The 15,080-nt window shown below is 42.3% G+C and overlaps 1 protein-coding gene across 4 annotated transcripts in view; it reads left to right on the top strand.

Annotated features, from left to right (window-relative positions):
* The first annotated feature begins 2,053 nt into the window (after positions 1–2,053).
* The window catches only part of DCLK1 (doublecortin like kinase 1), a 351,269-nt gene continuing 338,242 nt past the window's right edge, over positions 2,054–15,080 (top strand). For 2 of the 4 annotated variants that reach the window (XM_054446408.2, XM_054446409.2), the window contains exons 1-2: positions 2,072–2,425; positions 7,410–7,804. In XM_054446408.2, coding sequence (XP_054302383.1) covers positions 7,429–7,804 — 376 coding nt within the window. In that variant the 5' untranslated portion in view covers positions 2,072–2,425; positions 7,410–7,428. Of the gene's footprint in view, positions 2,426–7,409; positions 7,805–15,080 lie in introns of all 4 variants that reach the window. The other 2 variants (XM_063650762.1, XM_054446413.2) reach the window with 2 other exon arrangements.

The following is a 15,080-nucleotide window of genomic DNA, read 5'->3' as shown; positions in this document are numbered from 1 at the left end:
TAATGCCAATGCCTACCTTGCATGGTTCTTATGAGGATGAAGTAAGAAAATGTATAAAAACCCCCAGCATGGCAAAAAACAAGCACTAAATTAATGGGAGCCACTGAGAGAGCTGGGGCCTAGTCATTTTCAACCTGCAGGATATAGAGCTGTGTCTGCTTGGGGTGGTAGCTGGGGTACAGCTTAAATAGCATTTGCTTTTGGGAGCTAGAGTGAGATCTCCAATACTTTCAGATGATCCTGGGGAAAAGGATGTATTAATTCCATTCACTTCTTTGATCAATATCTTAGTAATATAAAGGAAGTAGCATTCGTTTTTGAAAATTACTTGAATTAGGAGTTTTCTAGTTAGATTTCATTTCAATAAGGAATTATTGTTGAATATAAATTAGATTTGCCAAATGCTTAAGCTACCCTGGAATGAACTTTAGTACCAGCCTGCTGTCCTGGACTAAATGATATGACCATAATGTAGAGCCAATGTATACTATTTAATGTCCTCATCTACTTAATTATCAGTTGCCCCCTGGTTTGCTTAAAGAGCTATGATGCCCATCCATTTCTAGTGAGAGCACTTTGCTACTGAGAGAGTCAAACACCAAGGTGATTCTCTGAACACATTATCTGTGTGTGCTAGGTACAACAGCTAGGAAGAGGTAAGATGATGGTGAGTTACTTAAAGCTCTTAAGAAATGACCCTAGTAGAATATCCATAGGGGTTAAGAGATGAAATTTATTTCTTGGCTTAGCATTTTGGAAGAAATCACTTGGAATTTGTCATTGGCAAGATAAAAAGAAGCTCTGATTTCTGTTCTCCAGAAGATGTACTTGGCTTCTTCCTTTCTCTTAATTTACCCCTATGGCTCTCATTTTGCCTCAGAATGTGAAAGAATAGGCTTCCTACTTTGCATTTCGTTAATTTGGTGAGTTCACTGTACTCTCATCTCTGGGCTATTAAATAGTTCAAAAATAAATATTGCATCACTTGTGGAATATGTAGCATGGATCTCATTTGAGCTGTGTTTTAAAACAAATGGTAATTATTTAACATTTACATCATACTTGGAAAGTATTTCAGAATAGTGCTTTTTAATAATAAGTAGTCAAACATATAACTGGGATCGATGGGCAAGAGAAAAATAAAATTTTAATGTTCCATTGAAAGGTGTAGGCTCAGGAAGAGAGAAAAATACTTATGTGTATTTTGTATACTTACGTGTATTTGGGACAAACACAGGTCGTGGGCGACAGGATTGAAAGTCAGATTAACTGGATCAAAATTCAGGCTGCATACTGAGCCAGTCTAAGATTTCACCGAAATCTGGGAGCTGCTCTCACTCCCTGGACTTTTGTGCAAAGACTGGAGGAAGCTGTGAACAGCCTGGGCTAGGAGAACATTCCCGCTCTGGGAGGAGAGGCTCGCATGAGCTCATGGGGCTTTCCACCACAGACCCAGCCTTGGCAGCCACAAAGTGTCCAGTAGTGAAACCTGGCCCTTAAGTTCTCAAGGGCCCGTTGAACATATTTGACTCTAAGCAGAAGTCACTATTCCAAGAATGACTCATGTCTTGGGGTTAAGTGGAGATGATGGGTGAGATCCATGAACAGATCCAGCTCTTCCCAATGTGGGGGGCACCAGAGTGCATAGCTTGGGAGAGTTGGTCATCCGAAGAGGCCCTGCGTGGGTGCATCCCAGGCAAAAAGGATGAGAAGGTGATCCACTGGCTTCCATACCCTGGGAAAGGTGTCAGACCGTGAGGTCACATCAAAAGGTATGGGTGTGGGTACCTCCTTCCCTCCCCCGACGGTGGGGGCCTCATCTCTCGGCCATATCACCTCTCTGCCTTGCACACTTCCTGGTTCAGACTCAGCCCAGTCCACGTCCTCTTCCACCATCTGATCTGCCCCCCTCTCCCAACGACCACTTCTGGGGACTAGGGAGGTTTAGGGGTGTAGTCAAGCCAGATGCACCGAGGTTGCTGCGGTGGGAATAGGACTCTGGGAGGGAGGAGGACCTGGGGCGCAGCCGTGGTGGGTGCGCCCTGCCAAGAAGGGCGGGGGCGAAGGGGCGCGCACGCGGAGGAGGAGGAGGAGGAGGAGGGAGACGGGAGGGCGTGTGAGCGAGTGAGACAAGAAAAGGGAGCGCGCCCGCCGCCGCCGCCGCCCTCCTCTGGAGAGAGAGGCTGGAGTGAGGCTGTGCGAAGCGCCGCATTTCAATGAGGACGGGCCGAGGCACATCCCTGCACTAGTGGCCGCAACCGAGACGCCGCGCTCCAGCAGCTGCTGCCGCCCAGCCCGGCCCCGCCGCCGCCCCCCAGCCCTGCAGCCCCGCAGCCCCGGCCGCGCCCAGCCCGGCGAGGACAGCACCAGGAGGCGGCCCCCAGCGCGGCCACAAAGACCCCCGGCGGCGTCTCTCCGCGGACCGGTGCGTGGTTTGCCTTCCCTGGGGACCGGAGCTGTGGGGAGGGCGGCCGGGGGACTCCGCAGCGCCCGCTCCGCCGGCAGCCGCGGGGCGCCGAGGGCAGGGCGGGCGCTCAGCTTGGCCCCGCCGCCCCGCCCGCAGTTCCTCGAAAGGCGGCCGCCCTGCCCTGGCCAGCCTGGCCCGACCCGGGGGCGTTGCGTGCGGGCGGCCCCGGGGCTGCTGGCACCTGCCTCTTTTGTTTGGTGCCATGGGGCTTTAAACCTGGAGTCGGGCGAGCGGGCCCTCCCAGGCTTTTCGCGTTGTTAGTGGAGATGGAGAGCCAGGGTGGAGGAGCTGGGAGAGGTGCTTGTCATTGTCAGAACTGGCTGCGGAGCGGGAACCAAGGAAGGAGTGGCCGGGCCGGGCCTCTTATTGTGTGTGTGCTTTTCCGTGTGCCCGGGCCAGTGATGTGTGCTTGTGGATGGGGTCGATTCGTGCGTGGTGGTGGCTGCAGCGTGGGTGTTGCAAGTACGTTTGCAGGGTCTCAAGTTCCTTCAGGGACAGCGAGGCTGCCTCATGTTCAAATTAGTACCTGCAGTGCTAAAAGCATGCGGAGAGGAAATGGCATTTTTCCTCCTAGTGGGAGCGCACGCACAGCCCCGCAATGCCCCACAAAAGAGGCTGCTTTTGAAAACCAGGTTTGCGCGGAATTGCTGCTGGATTTGGCAAGGAGATGCTTGGTCGGTGAGAGAGCAGATGAAAGGTTTCATTCAAACCGGCTCCCTCTCTGCTGCACCTGTGAGTGTGTCCAGGCACGGTGCACACACGTTCAGCGACCACACTGCAGGGTGTTCCGTGAATACATTTTATGACTGTTCCTAAATATATTGCCTTTCAGTGGGAAAGGAAAGTAGGACAGCGTTTTAAGTATGAAATGTCACATGGATGCAGGTCAGAAGGGATTTTTAAGAGAGGTCATATAGAGGAAAATTATAAAAGATAAGCGCACACCCTGTGATGTCTACGTCCGTGGTGGTGCATGGGCCTGGAAGGTATGTGTGCGTTTTATTTCATGCCAGTCCACCTGAATCCTAATCCCACGGTTAAAATATGCCTTGAGACTTCCAGGTCCAGCATCTATTTAGATGTGGTAGCATTTATGCCATTTTTTTTTCTTGGTATATATGTGTGTAAATTTCTGAAACAAGAACCATGTGCTCATCTAGAGAAGGATGAACATAGATTCCTCAAAATGGTGAGAAATCCCACCGAGAACAGTCAGGGATGTTGGTTTCTTGAAATGGCAGGATTTATAGGAAAAGCTCTGATGAGAACCAGTGGCCCTTCTTACCTCCAGTGTCTGTGGTCCCTGTGGCTGAGGTGCTGTGGTTACCATCCTGGTGCCATTGCACATGTGCACTCAGGCCCTTGGCCACCTATGGTCTCTGAACATTGCGCTGTGTGTTCTCGCAGCCTTCCTGTGCAGAAAGTGTGAACCTGTGGAAGGCCAGTGGATCTTCAGAAGCTCATGCATGGTTCAAATGTATGACTAAGCCAAGGTGAGGGAAAGAACACCTATTTTGTTGCCACGAATAATTACCAGCACACTAGGGTGTGGAGTGTGCTTCATTTAGAGGTAGCTGTAGCCTTGAAAATGATTTCACTCTGAGTATGGTTTCTTTTGTCGACACCATTGCCCACTTTTGGACAGATTCAGGGAAAGGAAGTAAAAGGTGTAGCCCTGCCCTGGATGAACCTGTGATCCAGTTTGAGGAAATATGCAAATAAAATGAAACAAAGTAAACCTTTTTTCTATTTTAAATTGTTCTTTTCTTCTTTTTTCATCTGGTGTGGGAATTCTTGGTCCTAAAAGCCCGTTCCCCCAGGGAATTCAAACTATTGCCAAATTATTTGGCCTTTGCCAATTCTCAGTCACTGAGAATTCGATGTGCACTCTTTCTGGTAACAGAACTTTGCCATCCTTCCCTATGGCCCTGCTTGTTTTCTTTTAGTTTATATCAATTTGGAAGGAAATCCCCAGACTCCTAGTGTTGGGAGAATGATCACTGCCTTTAAGAATAAAACACAAACTTCAAAAGTGAGTTTGGCCTTTATAATTTACAAAATGTTGAAGAGCTTAGTGAGTTGGTGTGAGTACTGGGAGTGTCTTCCACTCCACCCCCAAGACACACTCCCTTTTAGAAGACAAGAGAGCTCACTTTAAAACCATATAAATTAAAAAGTAAGAGCAGTTACCAATATCATGGACAAAAATTGGTTCTGTTTAACAACTAATGACTACAGGATTGGATATCAAGTGATCATTGTTTTAAAGTTATGTAACATCAAAATCAATGAAACCACTTCAGAGCTGCCTATATATAGTATAACTGTTTTTGAAAAATGCAAATTCTGACTACTATGAGTTATTAAGAGGCAAGAAATAGTTTTCATATTTGGAGGGAAAAAAGTACACTGAACTCATTAACACTCCAGATTTAAATCACACTTCATTTCTCCCTCCCCAGACCTTCAGTGGGGTCAGCAATAGACCCATAAGCAGGTAGATAGAATCACGAACATCAGAGGCTTGCTGACCACTGCTTCCTCTGTGTGCAGACGAGGTCTGGATCAGTTATGTGGCCTGTCCAAGGTCACTGAGCTAGTTAGGAGTGAGGGCTTACAAAATCCTGCTTCTCATGCTGAAGAGGAACCGGTTTCAAAGGAGCAAGGGATGGAAAACACCAGCTTTGGAGTTACAGTAAATCTGGGTTCAAATCTCAACCCCTCAGTTATAATTTTGGGACCCTGGATAAATTCCATACTCACCTGAGTATTAATAATATTACCTACCTTGTTGGATTAATATGAGGTTTAGAAGAGAATTTTTAGCATATTATACAACTGGTTGATGAGTAATAGTGTCAGGTACCTCCTAGACCTTCAATAAATATTGCTTTCTTCCACTTCATTTCTGGAGTACCAAATCTCTAGCCATGCTTTCAGGTGTGAAATTTTACCCACTCTGAATGGATCAGAGGTCAGTTTACTGAGGGTCAAAGAAAGGTTGGGGAGACAGTGGTACATTGCTGAGTGTTCACTGACCTTCAGAAAGGTGATGTCCATCTATATGGTGGGACTTGGGGAGTGCTTGTAAGGTTCTTGCTCCAAATTTTCCATTTTCCTGATATTCTATTTCAACATACCTGAAATTTTGTCATTAAAATGTCTTTCCTTTGAATGCTTTGGTCTTTCCACTTTCTAGATTGTCTTGTTAAAACACAGATTCCCCTGCAAGACTCCACAAACCTTTATCAACCAACCCCTCAGCAAGGATGAACTGGTCCCCCAGGCAGCTTGCTGTGGGGACCAGGGGGTACAGATGTACCTTTCAAAAGGTCATGAGATGGAGATCAGTAAGAAAGCAGGGGCCTCTCTTGCCAGAAAGGAAAGATTCTATTCCTGCTAGCTCCTTATGTGTCAGGGCCAGGAGCACAAAAACAGATTTTATTAATTAAAAAATTAGTACTTATCACATGTCAGACACTATGCTAAGAGCTTCATGTGCATGAAGTTATTTAATAGTTAATACTGACTACGAGGTAGGTACTGTTCTCATTCCCATTTTGTGGTTGAGGAAATCAAGGCTTAAAGATGCTGAGCAAGTAGATTTTTCAAGCTTACACAGCTAGCATGGGGTCAAGTGTAAATCGACATCTTTAAGCCTCAATTTCTTCAATCACAAAGATAGAGAGCCTTAATGAAAGGAAGAACCAAGAAATGTACTTCCAAATAACATTTTTTTCCTTTCTTGTTGTTCCTCTTCCTTCTCCTCCTCCTCTTCCTCTTTCTTCTTTTTTAAAACTCAACTTTTCTGAAGTACTAAATATAAGTAAATGAAGTATAGTGAATTTGCTTTTAAAAATATTGAATGTGTGAATATGTTGGAAAATCTTCTTTAAGTTGGTCCAACCTACAGATTGATTTAATTTGCTCTCCATCTGGCCATGGGGCACACAAACACTATGTAAAACTTTTACAATCTGACTGTTATGCTGCCTGCCCTCTCTTTCTGTCCCAGCCCACCATAGCTACTTATCTTTCACTGTATGATGATATGAGAGCTTATTTTCTTCCTGCTACCAGGATTAGCCCTCTGCCCTGCAAGGAGCAGTGGGCTTTGGAGTCAGGGAAACCTGGAACAGAGTTGCTGGTACAGCATTTCTCAACTGTATTACTCGGAGCAATTTAGGGGAAATTTTTCTGTGCCTCAGTTTCTTCATTTGTAAAGCAGGACAATACTTTGGAAAATTGTTGTGTCTACTGGGAATAATATCTGTTTGAAGCCTGATGCACCGCGGGCAACCTAGGAGCTGCTTCTAACAAATTTGTGGTTGATTAATAAGCTGTTTCCGATGGGATCGGCTCCTTCTGTTGACAGTGTGCAGAGGAGCCTGTGTTTATTTTGTGGGAATTCACATCCCTTTCTCTTTCTGTCCCACTTGATAACTCGTATTAAATATGTCATCAGTTAAAGCAATATTTCCACCCAGCTGTTCTGAAGCAGACCCTTTGAAATCATGATCTCAAAATAACATCATCCCAAAGCTTTGGGAGGCCAAAGGGGTTGGGGGGGGAGGGGCGGAGGATCACTTGAGGCCAGGGATTCAAGACCAGCCAGGACAATATAACAAGACCCTCATCACTACTGCTAAAAACAAGCAAACAAACAAACAATGAAGGAAATTAACCAGGTGTGGTGCAGGCACCTGTAACCCGCAGTAGTCCCAGATACTCTGGGAGACTGATGCAGGAGGATCATTTGAGCCCAGGAGTGTGAGGCTTCAGTGAGTACTTTAGTGAGTGCCATCTCACTGCAGCCCGGTGACAGAGCAGGACCCTGTCCCTAATTAAAAAAAAAAAAAAAAATATATATATATATATATATATATATATATATATCACCTACATCAATATGTGTGTCTGCTTTTGTTTCTGGGGCTCGCAGGTCCTACTTGAAGTCCATCATGTCCTTCGGCAGAGACATGGAGCTGGAGCACTTCGACGAGCGGGATAAGGCGCAGAGATACAGCCGAGGGTCGCGGGTGAACGGCCTGCCGAGCCCGACGCACAGCGCCCACTGCAGCTTCTACCGCACCCGCACGCTGCAGACGCTCAGCTCCGAGAAGAAGGCCAAGAAAGTTCGTTTCTATCGAAACGGAGATCGATACTTCAAAGGGATTGTGTACGCCATCTCCCCAGACCGGTTCCGATCTTTTGAGGCCCTGCTGGCTGATTTGACCCGAACTCTGTCGGATAACGTGAATTTGCCCCAGGGAGTGAGAACAATCTACACCATTGATGGGCTCAAGAAGATTTCCAGCCTGGACCAACTGGTGGAAGGTGAGCGCTGTGAGATAACCCCCACGTGACCCTACAGGTTCCAGGCTCAGATTTCCAGTGTTGTAGCCGATTCGCATTTGCTCTCTGACAGTTGGCATTCAGCCTTATGGCTGTGATCCTTATAGTTTCACACATATGAATGTGCTATTGTGTAGTGTAAAAAGGAAAAAAAATTAATGGTATTGTCAGGTAGCTTATAATAACGGGCCAAGGGAAAAAATGCCTAATTCTATAGCATTCTCTATTTTCTTTCTCATACCCATGCTGCATTAATTTTAAAAGTCCATTTATGTCTTCAATCTCATAGTTTATATTCGTTTCTAAATGCAAATTAAACTTTTGCTATCACGATATCCGAAAGTACTTGAATTGAAAATGACAAATGGATCATGAAATTTCAGAGTTGAAAGGAACCTTAGATAGCTATCAAACCCATTAATTTTATCTTTGGAGTCTAAGGACCAGAAAATTCAAATGACATGTCGGTGGTTACATGGTGTGATAGTGATGACCCTGGACCAAAACTTAGGTTTTCTGACAACTCGTTCCACTGCGATGCTTCCTTTTGAGTTTAAAGGATTATTGTCTTTCTCTGATTTTTGAGGATATGCAGGGACTAATCTGTTCAGTTTAATTTTTTAAGTCCAATTTAGGTTAATAGTAATTATCTGTTTTAGTCATTTAATTTGGAAATAGGACTGTTTGCATCCATGGATGCAGCCTGGTATCTTATGCAAGCAGAGAAGGTCACTGACCCTGGGCTACACTTGCCCCAGGACTGACCCTGTTCGAACAGGGCATAAAGCCTGTCATTGCCTTAGAAATCATCGCCAATTAAAATGAGTTGGAGAAAAAAGACTGGGATTAAATGTATACCAAGGTGCAAAAAAAGCTAGCAGATCCTCTTTGGAGAGTTGGTTTTTCTGAGATTGAGATCTCAAGGCCCTGATGATGAAGAAGTAGATGGCACAAAAGAACTCGGGAAAGGGAGGTTGGATGGAGTGTTGGAAGAGCTTGATTTCATCTTGAGTTCATTTTTACTCCAGAACTATTTGCTCAGGCCGTTTAACTCAACTGGGTCCAGGAGGGATGCCACATAATCCCTCCCTCTCTTGTGCAGGTAGCAGGAAGCACCCGTTGCAGCCCTGTTGGAGTTGGGGGCTGCTCTACCCTGACCGCACACTGACAGAGCCCTCTTGTCCTGCTTTGTAACTAGTGTTTGTATGTGACTCAAGGCTGGGGACTTCTCCCTTTTTGCTCCCCTTCATCCCTTGGCAGGAATGCCAGCCTGATCACAGTGTGACTGGCCTTGAGAGCGTGCAGAGGAGCCTGTGTTTATTTTGTGGGAATTCACATCCCTTTTCGGTGACTTGACATGCTGCCAACATGCCTGTGGACTTGGCCTTTTTCCTTCTATTCAGAGGGTGGAACTTCCAGTAAATTAAAGGAGAAGAATTAACATGAAATTTTACCGTTTCAGCTTTAATTTCTGTGCCCTGTCCTTTGCATGACCTTTGGAAATCCAAGGTTAAATGATACATTTGGTGGTATAGTCTAGGGGATCTGGATAAAAGTCATACGCAAAGTCAGGTGCATGACCAGTCAACAAGCCATCCATCTGAGGGCTGGTAGTACTGTAGGGAAAAATATGGCAAGATCTCAAAGCACATCCTAAGACAGCCATGGGTTGACACCTCACTCTGTTCCAGAGTCACTTGTGTAGCATCTATGGGGGTTGGGGTACTTCAATCAGTTTCCCACCCAGAAATGATCTTTACTTAGAAGTGGCCGAAGATACTCCAATGACTCCCATCCACCAAGGAGAGGGTCTGGGAGGTGGTAGATGACAGTACTCCCTTCACATCTAGGGACCAGCAAAATTATGGCATGCTTGTCACCATCTTCTTTGTCTTTGTCTTTTACTGCAAAATAATGCTTTCTCTGAGGGACTGATGTCTTGACTGAAGGTAATAATGATAGCTCTCAGTTATTGAGCATGTGCCAGGCACTGGCCAAATCCTTGCATATATGAATACATTTAATTCTCACAATGATCCTAGGAGGTAGGAACTGTTATCCTTATACTAAGGTGAGAAAAGGAAGGTACAGTGTGGTTAAATGATCTGCTCAAATTCACAAAGAAAGAAATGGTAGAGTTAGGATTTGAACCCAGGAAGGCTAGTGCCAAAGCTTGAGCTCATAACTACCTCTAAGATGCTGCATGCTATGAATTCAACTACTATATTGAGTTTTTCCCCTCAATCCATATGAAGTAACTGCCGACTGAATATTCTGATGTTTAAAAATGACTTTTTTGGAAAAAAAACATTATCTGATTGAATGAATGGTAACTTTGGTACAGTGTGTGAGTTCACCATGTTGGCTGCATTTATTTTTTGAATTTTCATTTAAAACAGATTTTTTTCTAATTCATAACACTGACAATTAGCATGCAGCTGCACTTAGTGTTTAAATAGCTGGAAATTCATTTAGATTCACCTCTTTGTCAATTACATTTTTTGCTTAGTCTGTTAAAATGCAAACCGTTGCTTCATATTCATCATTAGGCTCATATCTCTCACTTTACATACTAATTTTATGTAAACATCAATGCATGTTATTAGCTTTTCATTTCCCCTTCCAATATGATGATGTTTGAGTTTTAAATTAAATCCTTTTAGTGGGTGCAGTGACAAGTGTATTGGACTTATAGTTATTTTCTTGCTCTTTCTCACTTGCTCTCAGACTAAAAATTCTGAATTACAATATTTGTGAATTTCTTTATCTATAACAATCTTGTGGTCACTGTCACTGTTTTGTTTTTATCTATGCATTATTATGCCTAAGTGTGGTTTAAGCATGTTGGTAGAGCTAGCTGTATGTATTTAGCTGAGCCAAAATTATACAGTCAGTGTGAATGTGTGTGTCTATGATAGTATGTGTGTCACCTATGCACATATGTATGTATATACACACATATTCACACACATACACTTAAGAGCATTCCAAAGGTGACGCTCTTGTTTGCTTTCAAAATGGCCTTAATATGTTTTTTTAAAAAAATCATGATGCTTAATAAGGAAAGTTGAACTGCAGGCCTATTTCTGCAAGTGATTCATCTTGAGACTTGGCCCCATTTCCCCCAATTTTGCACCATCTATATTCTACTGTAGGTATGTAAATGTTGTGATGATAAATAAAGGTGTCACATTTAAAGCCTTTGAACTCTTAGGAGAAAGATGTAATGTAAACCTGGAGCATTGATGGATTGACTGATTTGTCCTTCTTTTAACATCTTATGAAAATGTACATGTGAGAGGGCCAGAACATTTTCTTGAAACATTAAGATAAAAACTCTGTAGATATGTAATCTTCTGGATACAAATAAGTGCATTTGTTCATCAGATCTGCACTGTTAGAGATGAGTCCCTCTTCTTCGGTTCTCATGCACGGCTTGGCTTTTCACTAACCCTATATGGACATTGCCTGACTCTGGAGCTGTAGTTTGCATAAGGGCTTTTTCCAAGTTTCTATCATAATCCCCCTCTCAGGATTAAACCCATGCTTCACCCCACAGTTAGGGAATCTCTTTCCTACCATAGCCTCTGGGTTACCCATCTTTTCCTATTCCCTAATAGAGCATCCTCTACTTTATTTCCCTATTTCACTGGCTTTCTCTATGCCTCTCCTTGCTATACTGAATTTTTTAAAATTAATTTTTAATAGCTATAAAATTTGCTCTTCCTAAAATTCCTCAGAGGGGACCACTTTACTAGTTTCTTTTTCTTTTCTTTTTTCTTTCTTTAAAAACAAAAGCAAAAACAAAAAACAGGGTTTTGCCATGTTTCCCAGGCTGGTCTCGAACTCCTGGGCTCAAGCCATCCACCCACCTCAGCCTCCCAGAATGCTGGGATTTCAGGCGTGAGGCACTGCGCCCAGCCTACTAGTTTCTTGAGTATCCTCTCAGAGATACCAGTGCATGTGAAGGACACATATACAGAAATGCCCCCTTATCCTGGAAGGAAATATGTTCTGTGACACCCAGTGGTTGCCTGAAACTGCAAATAGTACTGAACCCTGTATATACTGTGCTTTTTTCCTATGAATACATACCTATGATAAATGTATGTATATGATGCAAGGTATATGATAAAGTTTAATTTATAAATTAGGCATGGCAAGAAATTAACAACAATAACAAATAAAATGGAACAATGATAACAATATACTGTAATAAAAGTTATGTGAATGTGGTGTCTCTCTCAAAACATCCTTTTGTACTGTACTTGCCCTTCTTGTGATAGAGATGGAAGAAGCAAGATGGCGTGAGAGTTCATCACACTACTCAGAACTGCATGCAGTTTAAAACTCATGAATTGTCTCTTTCTGGATTTTTTCATGTAATATTTTTGGACCTCGGTTGACTGCCGGTAACTGAAACCATGGATAAAGTGGGGCAGTACTGTAATTTTCCCAGAAGGTAACTTTTTATGCCCACAGTTCTGCACCTTGCTTTGTGTTCTTAACAATATATCCTGAAGACCTTTCCATATCGGTACATCCAAAACTACTGTGTTCTTTTACTGACTTCATAGTACTCCTTTATACAAAGGTACCATCATTTATTTAACCAGTCTTTTATCAATGTGCTTTTAGGTTGTGTCCAATTCTTTGTTATTACAGACAGTTTTGTGATGACTATCCTTGGATAGATGTTTTCCACTCATGTAGGAGAATATCTTTAGGATAAATTCCTAGAAGTAATATTGTTGGGTACAGAGGTACAAGCATTAAAGTTTTAAGCACTATGCAAAATTCCCCTTCATAAAAGTGGATTCAGTTTACACTCCAACCACTTATGCTGTTTCTCTACCCTCAACAAGATGTTTTGAAATCAGATGTTTCCCATTAACTAACCCATTAAGAAAAGAAAACTATGTGTCTCCTCATAGTTTTAATTTTCATCTTTTCATATGTCTAAAAGGCATTTGTATTTCATTTTCTGTGTGTTGTCTCTCCATCATTTATGATCATTTTCCTATCAGGTTAGGGTATTTTTTATTAACTTGTAGAATTTTTTTTTCTTTTAAATATATTAACTCTTTGTAATAATGATTGAGAGGGCAGTCATGTGTCATTTAATAGTGTGGATATGTTCTGAGAAATGTGTTGTTAGGCAATTTTGCCATTGTGGGAACATCATAGAGTGTACTTACACAAACATAGATGGTGTAGCCTCCTCCACACCTAGGCTATATGGTATAGCCTATTGTTCCTAGGCTACAAACCTGTACAAATTTTTACTGTACTAAATACTGTAGACAATTATAACACAATGGTATTTGTGTATCTAAACATATCTAGACATAGAAAAGGTACAGTAAAAATATGGTGTTATAATCTTATGGGACCATTGTCATATATGTAGTCTGTCATTGAACAAAATGTTGTGGCACATGACTATTTTTTCCAGATTTCTCTTTAGTGACTTCATTTATTGTGTTTTTTGCCGTGTAGATGTACAAAACAATTATATAATCAAATGTATTATTCTTTATTTATAGCTTGATTTTCATGCCTCTTGGATCCTCTGTACACTGAGATCATAAAGCCATTTTTCCTCATTTTCTTGTGGTATTTTTATGTTTTCACTTAAAAAATATTTTAATGGAAGTCATATTGTTATAATATGTGAGATAGGGATTCAGTTCAACCTTTTTTTTTCCCAGGCTATTTGCTTCATTTCTTTAACATTATATTTTCAGATTAATTTGGACTTATACAAGTATCATAGAGATAGGAAGTTCCTGTTTACCCTTCACCCATCTTCCCGTAAGGGAACAGCACACACAATCATGGTGCAATGAACAAAACTAAGAAGTTAACTATGGTACAATACAGTAATTGAACTACAGGCTTCATTTGGCTTTCCTTCGTTTCCCCACTGATGTCCTTTTTTCATTCCAGAATCACACATTGCATTTAGTTGTTGTGTCTGCTTCTCCTTGAAGCTATGATGGTTCTTCAATCTTTTCTTATCTTTAATGACCTTGACAGTTTGAAGAATACCAGTCAGTTATCTTGTAGAATGTCCCATAGTTTGGGTTTGTCTGATGATTAGATTGATGTTATGCACAGAAGTCATGTTTTGTCCTCAGTACATCATTTCAGGGGGTACATGATGTTGATATGTCTTGTTGGTTACCTGTGATCATTTGGTGAAGGCAGTGTCTGTCAGGTATATTCACTCTAAAGTTATAATTTTCCCCTTTGTAACTAATATTTCGGGAAGAAACTTTGATGCTATGTAAATATCTTGTTTCTCCTTAAGCTTTTGCCCATGAATTTTGGCATTTATTGGTGGATCTTGCCTATAGCAGCTATTACTATAGTGTTCTAATGGTGATTTTCTTTTCCCTCTTTACTTGCCAAATTTCTAAACATTACTGTCCTCCATTTTCCTGTCTTTGGATCATCCACTGTGATCTCATCAACTGACATTATTTTAACCACTCTTTTAAGGCCTGTTACTCCTAAATCAGATCTTTCTTCTGCACTCCAACTACCTGGATATATAGAACTGTTTCTCTTCCTTAGTTCTTTCAATCTCAACATGTATAATTGTGGACTCATTCTTTTCCATTTTCCAGAATTCATTCTTTCTCTCATGTTCCAGCTCTTATTAAATAGTGTTACCATCTGCTAGGGTCCTAATGTTTGGGACCCCCTCAAAATTCACATGTAAAGGTATTAAGGGATAGGGCTTTTGGTAGGTGATTAGTTCATGAAGCTGGAGCTTTTATGAATGGGATTCATTGCTTCATGAAAGAGGCCTCCAAAAATTGCCTTGCCCCTTCAACCCTGTGAAGATACAATGAAAAGGCACCATCTGTGAGGAAGTGGGGCCCTCACCAAACACTAAATCTGCCAGTGTCTTGATCTTGGACTTCCCAGCCTCCAGAACAGTGAGAAATAAATGTGTGTTGTTTGTAAGCCTCCAGTTGATGGTCTTTTGTTATAGCAGCCAAAGGACTAAGACACCACATAACTTAACATCACCCTTAACTTCTCTCTCTCTTAATCCCTCAAATGCAAGCTATCATTAAATTTTGTTGATTCTGCTTAAGACATTTCTCCAACTTGTTCTCTCTTCTCCATCCCTATTTCTGCTTGCTGGAAATCTCCAACTGATTGGCTTCTAGGAACTTCAAATTTAATATGTGCACCGTCAACTTAATTTCCTTCTTTACTGCCTAATCCAAACCTGTTCCCCTTC

This window comes from Pongo pygmaeus, chromosome 14 (assembly GCF_028885625.2).
Source record: "Pongo pygmaeus isolate AG05252 chromosome 14, NHGRI_mPonPyg2-v2.0_pri, whole genome shotgun sequence".
In the NCBI taxonomy this organism is placed as follows: domain Eukaryota; kingdom Metazoa; phylum Chordata; class Mammalia; order Primates; family Hominidae; genus Pongo; species Pongo pygmaeus.
Note: the sequence above shows the minus strand (reverse complement) of the source record. Positions and strands in the feature narration are given on the sequence as shown.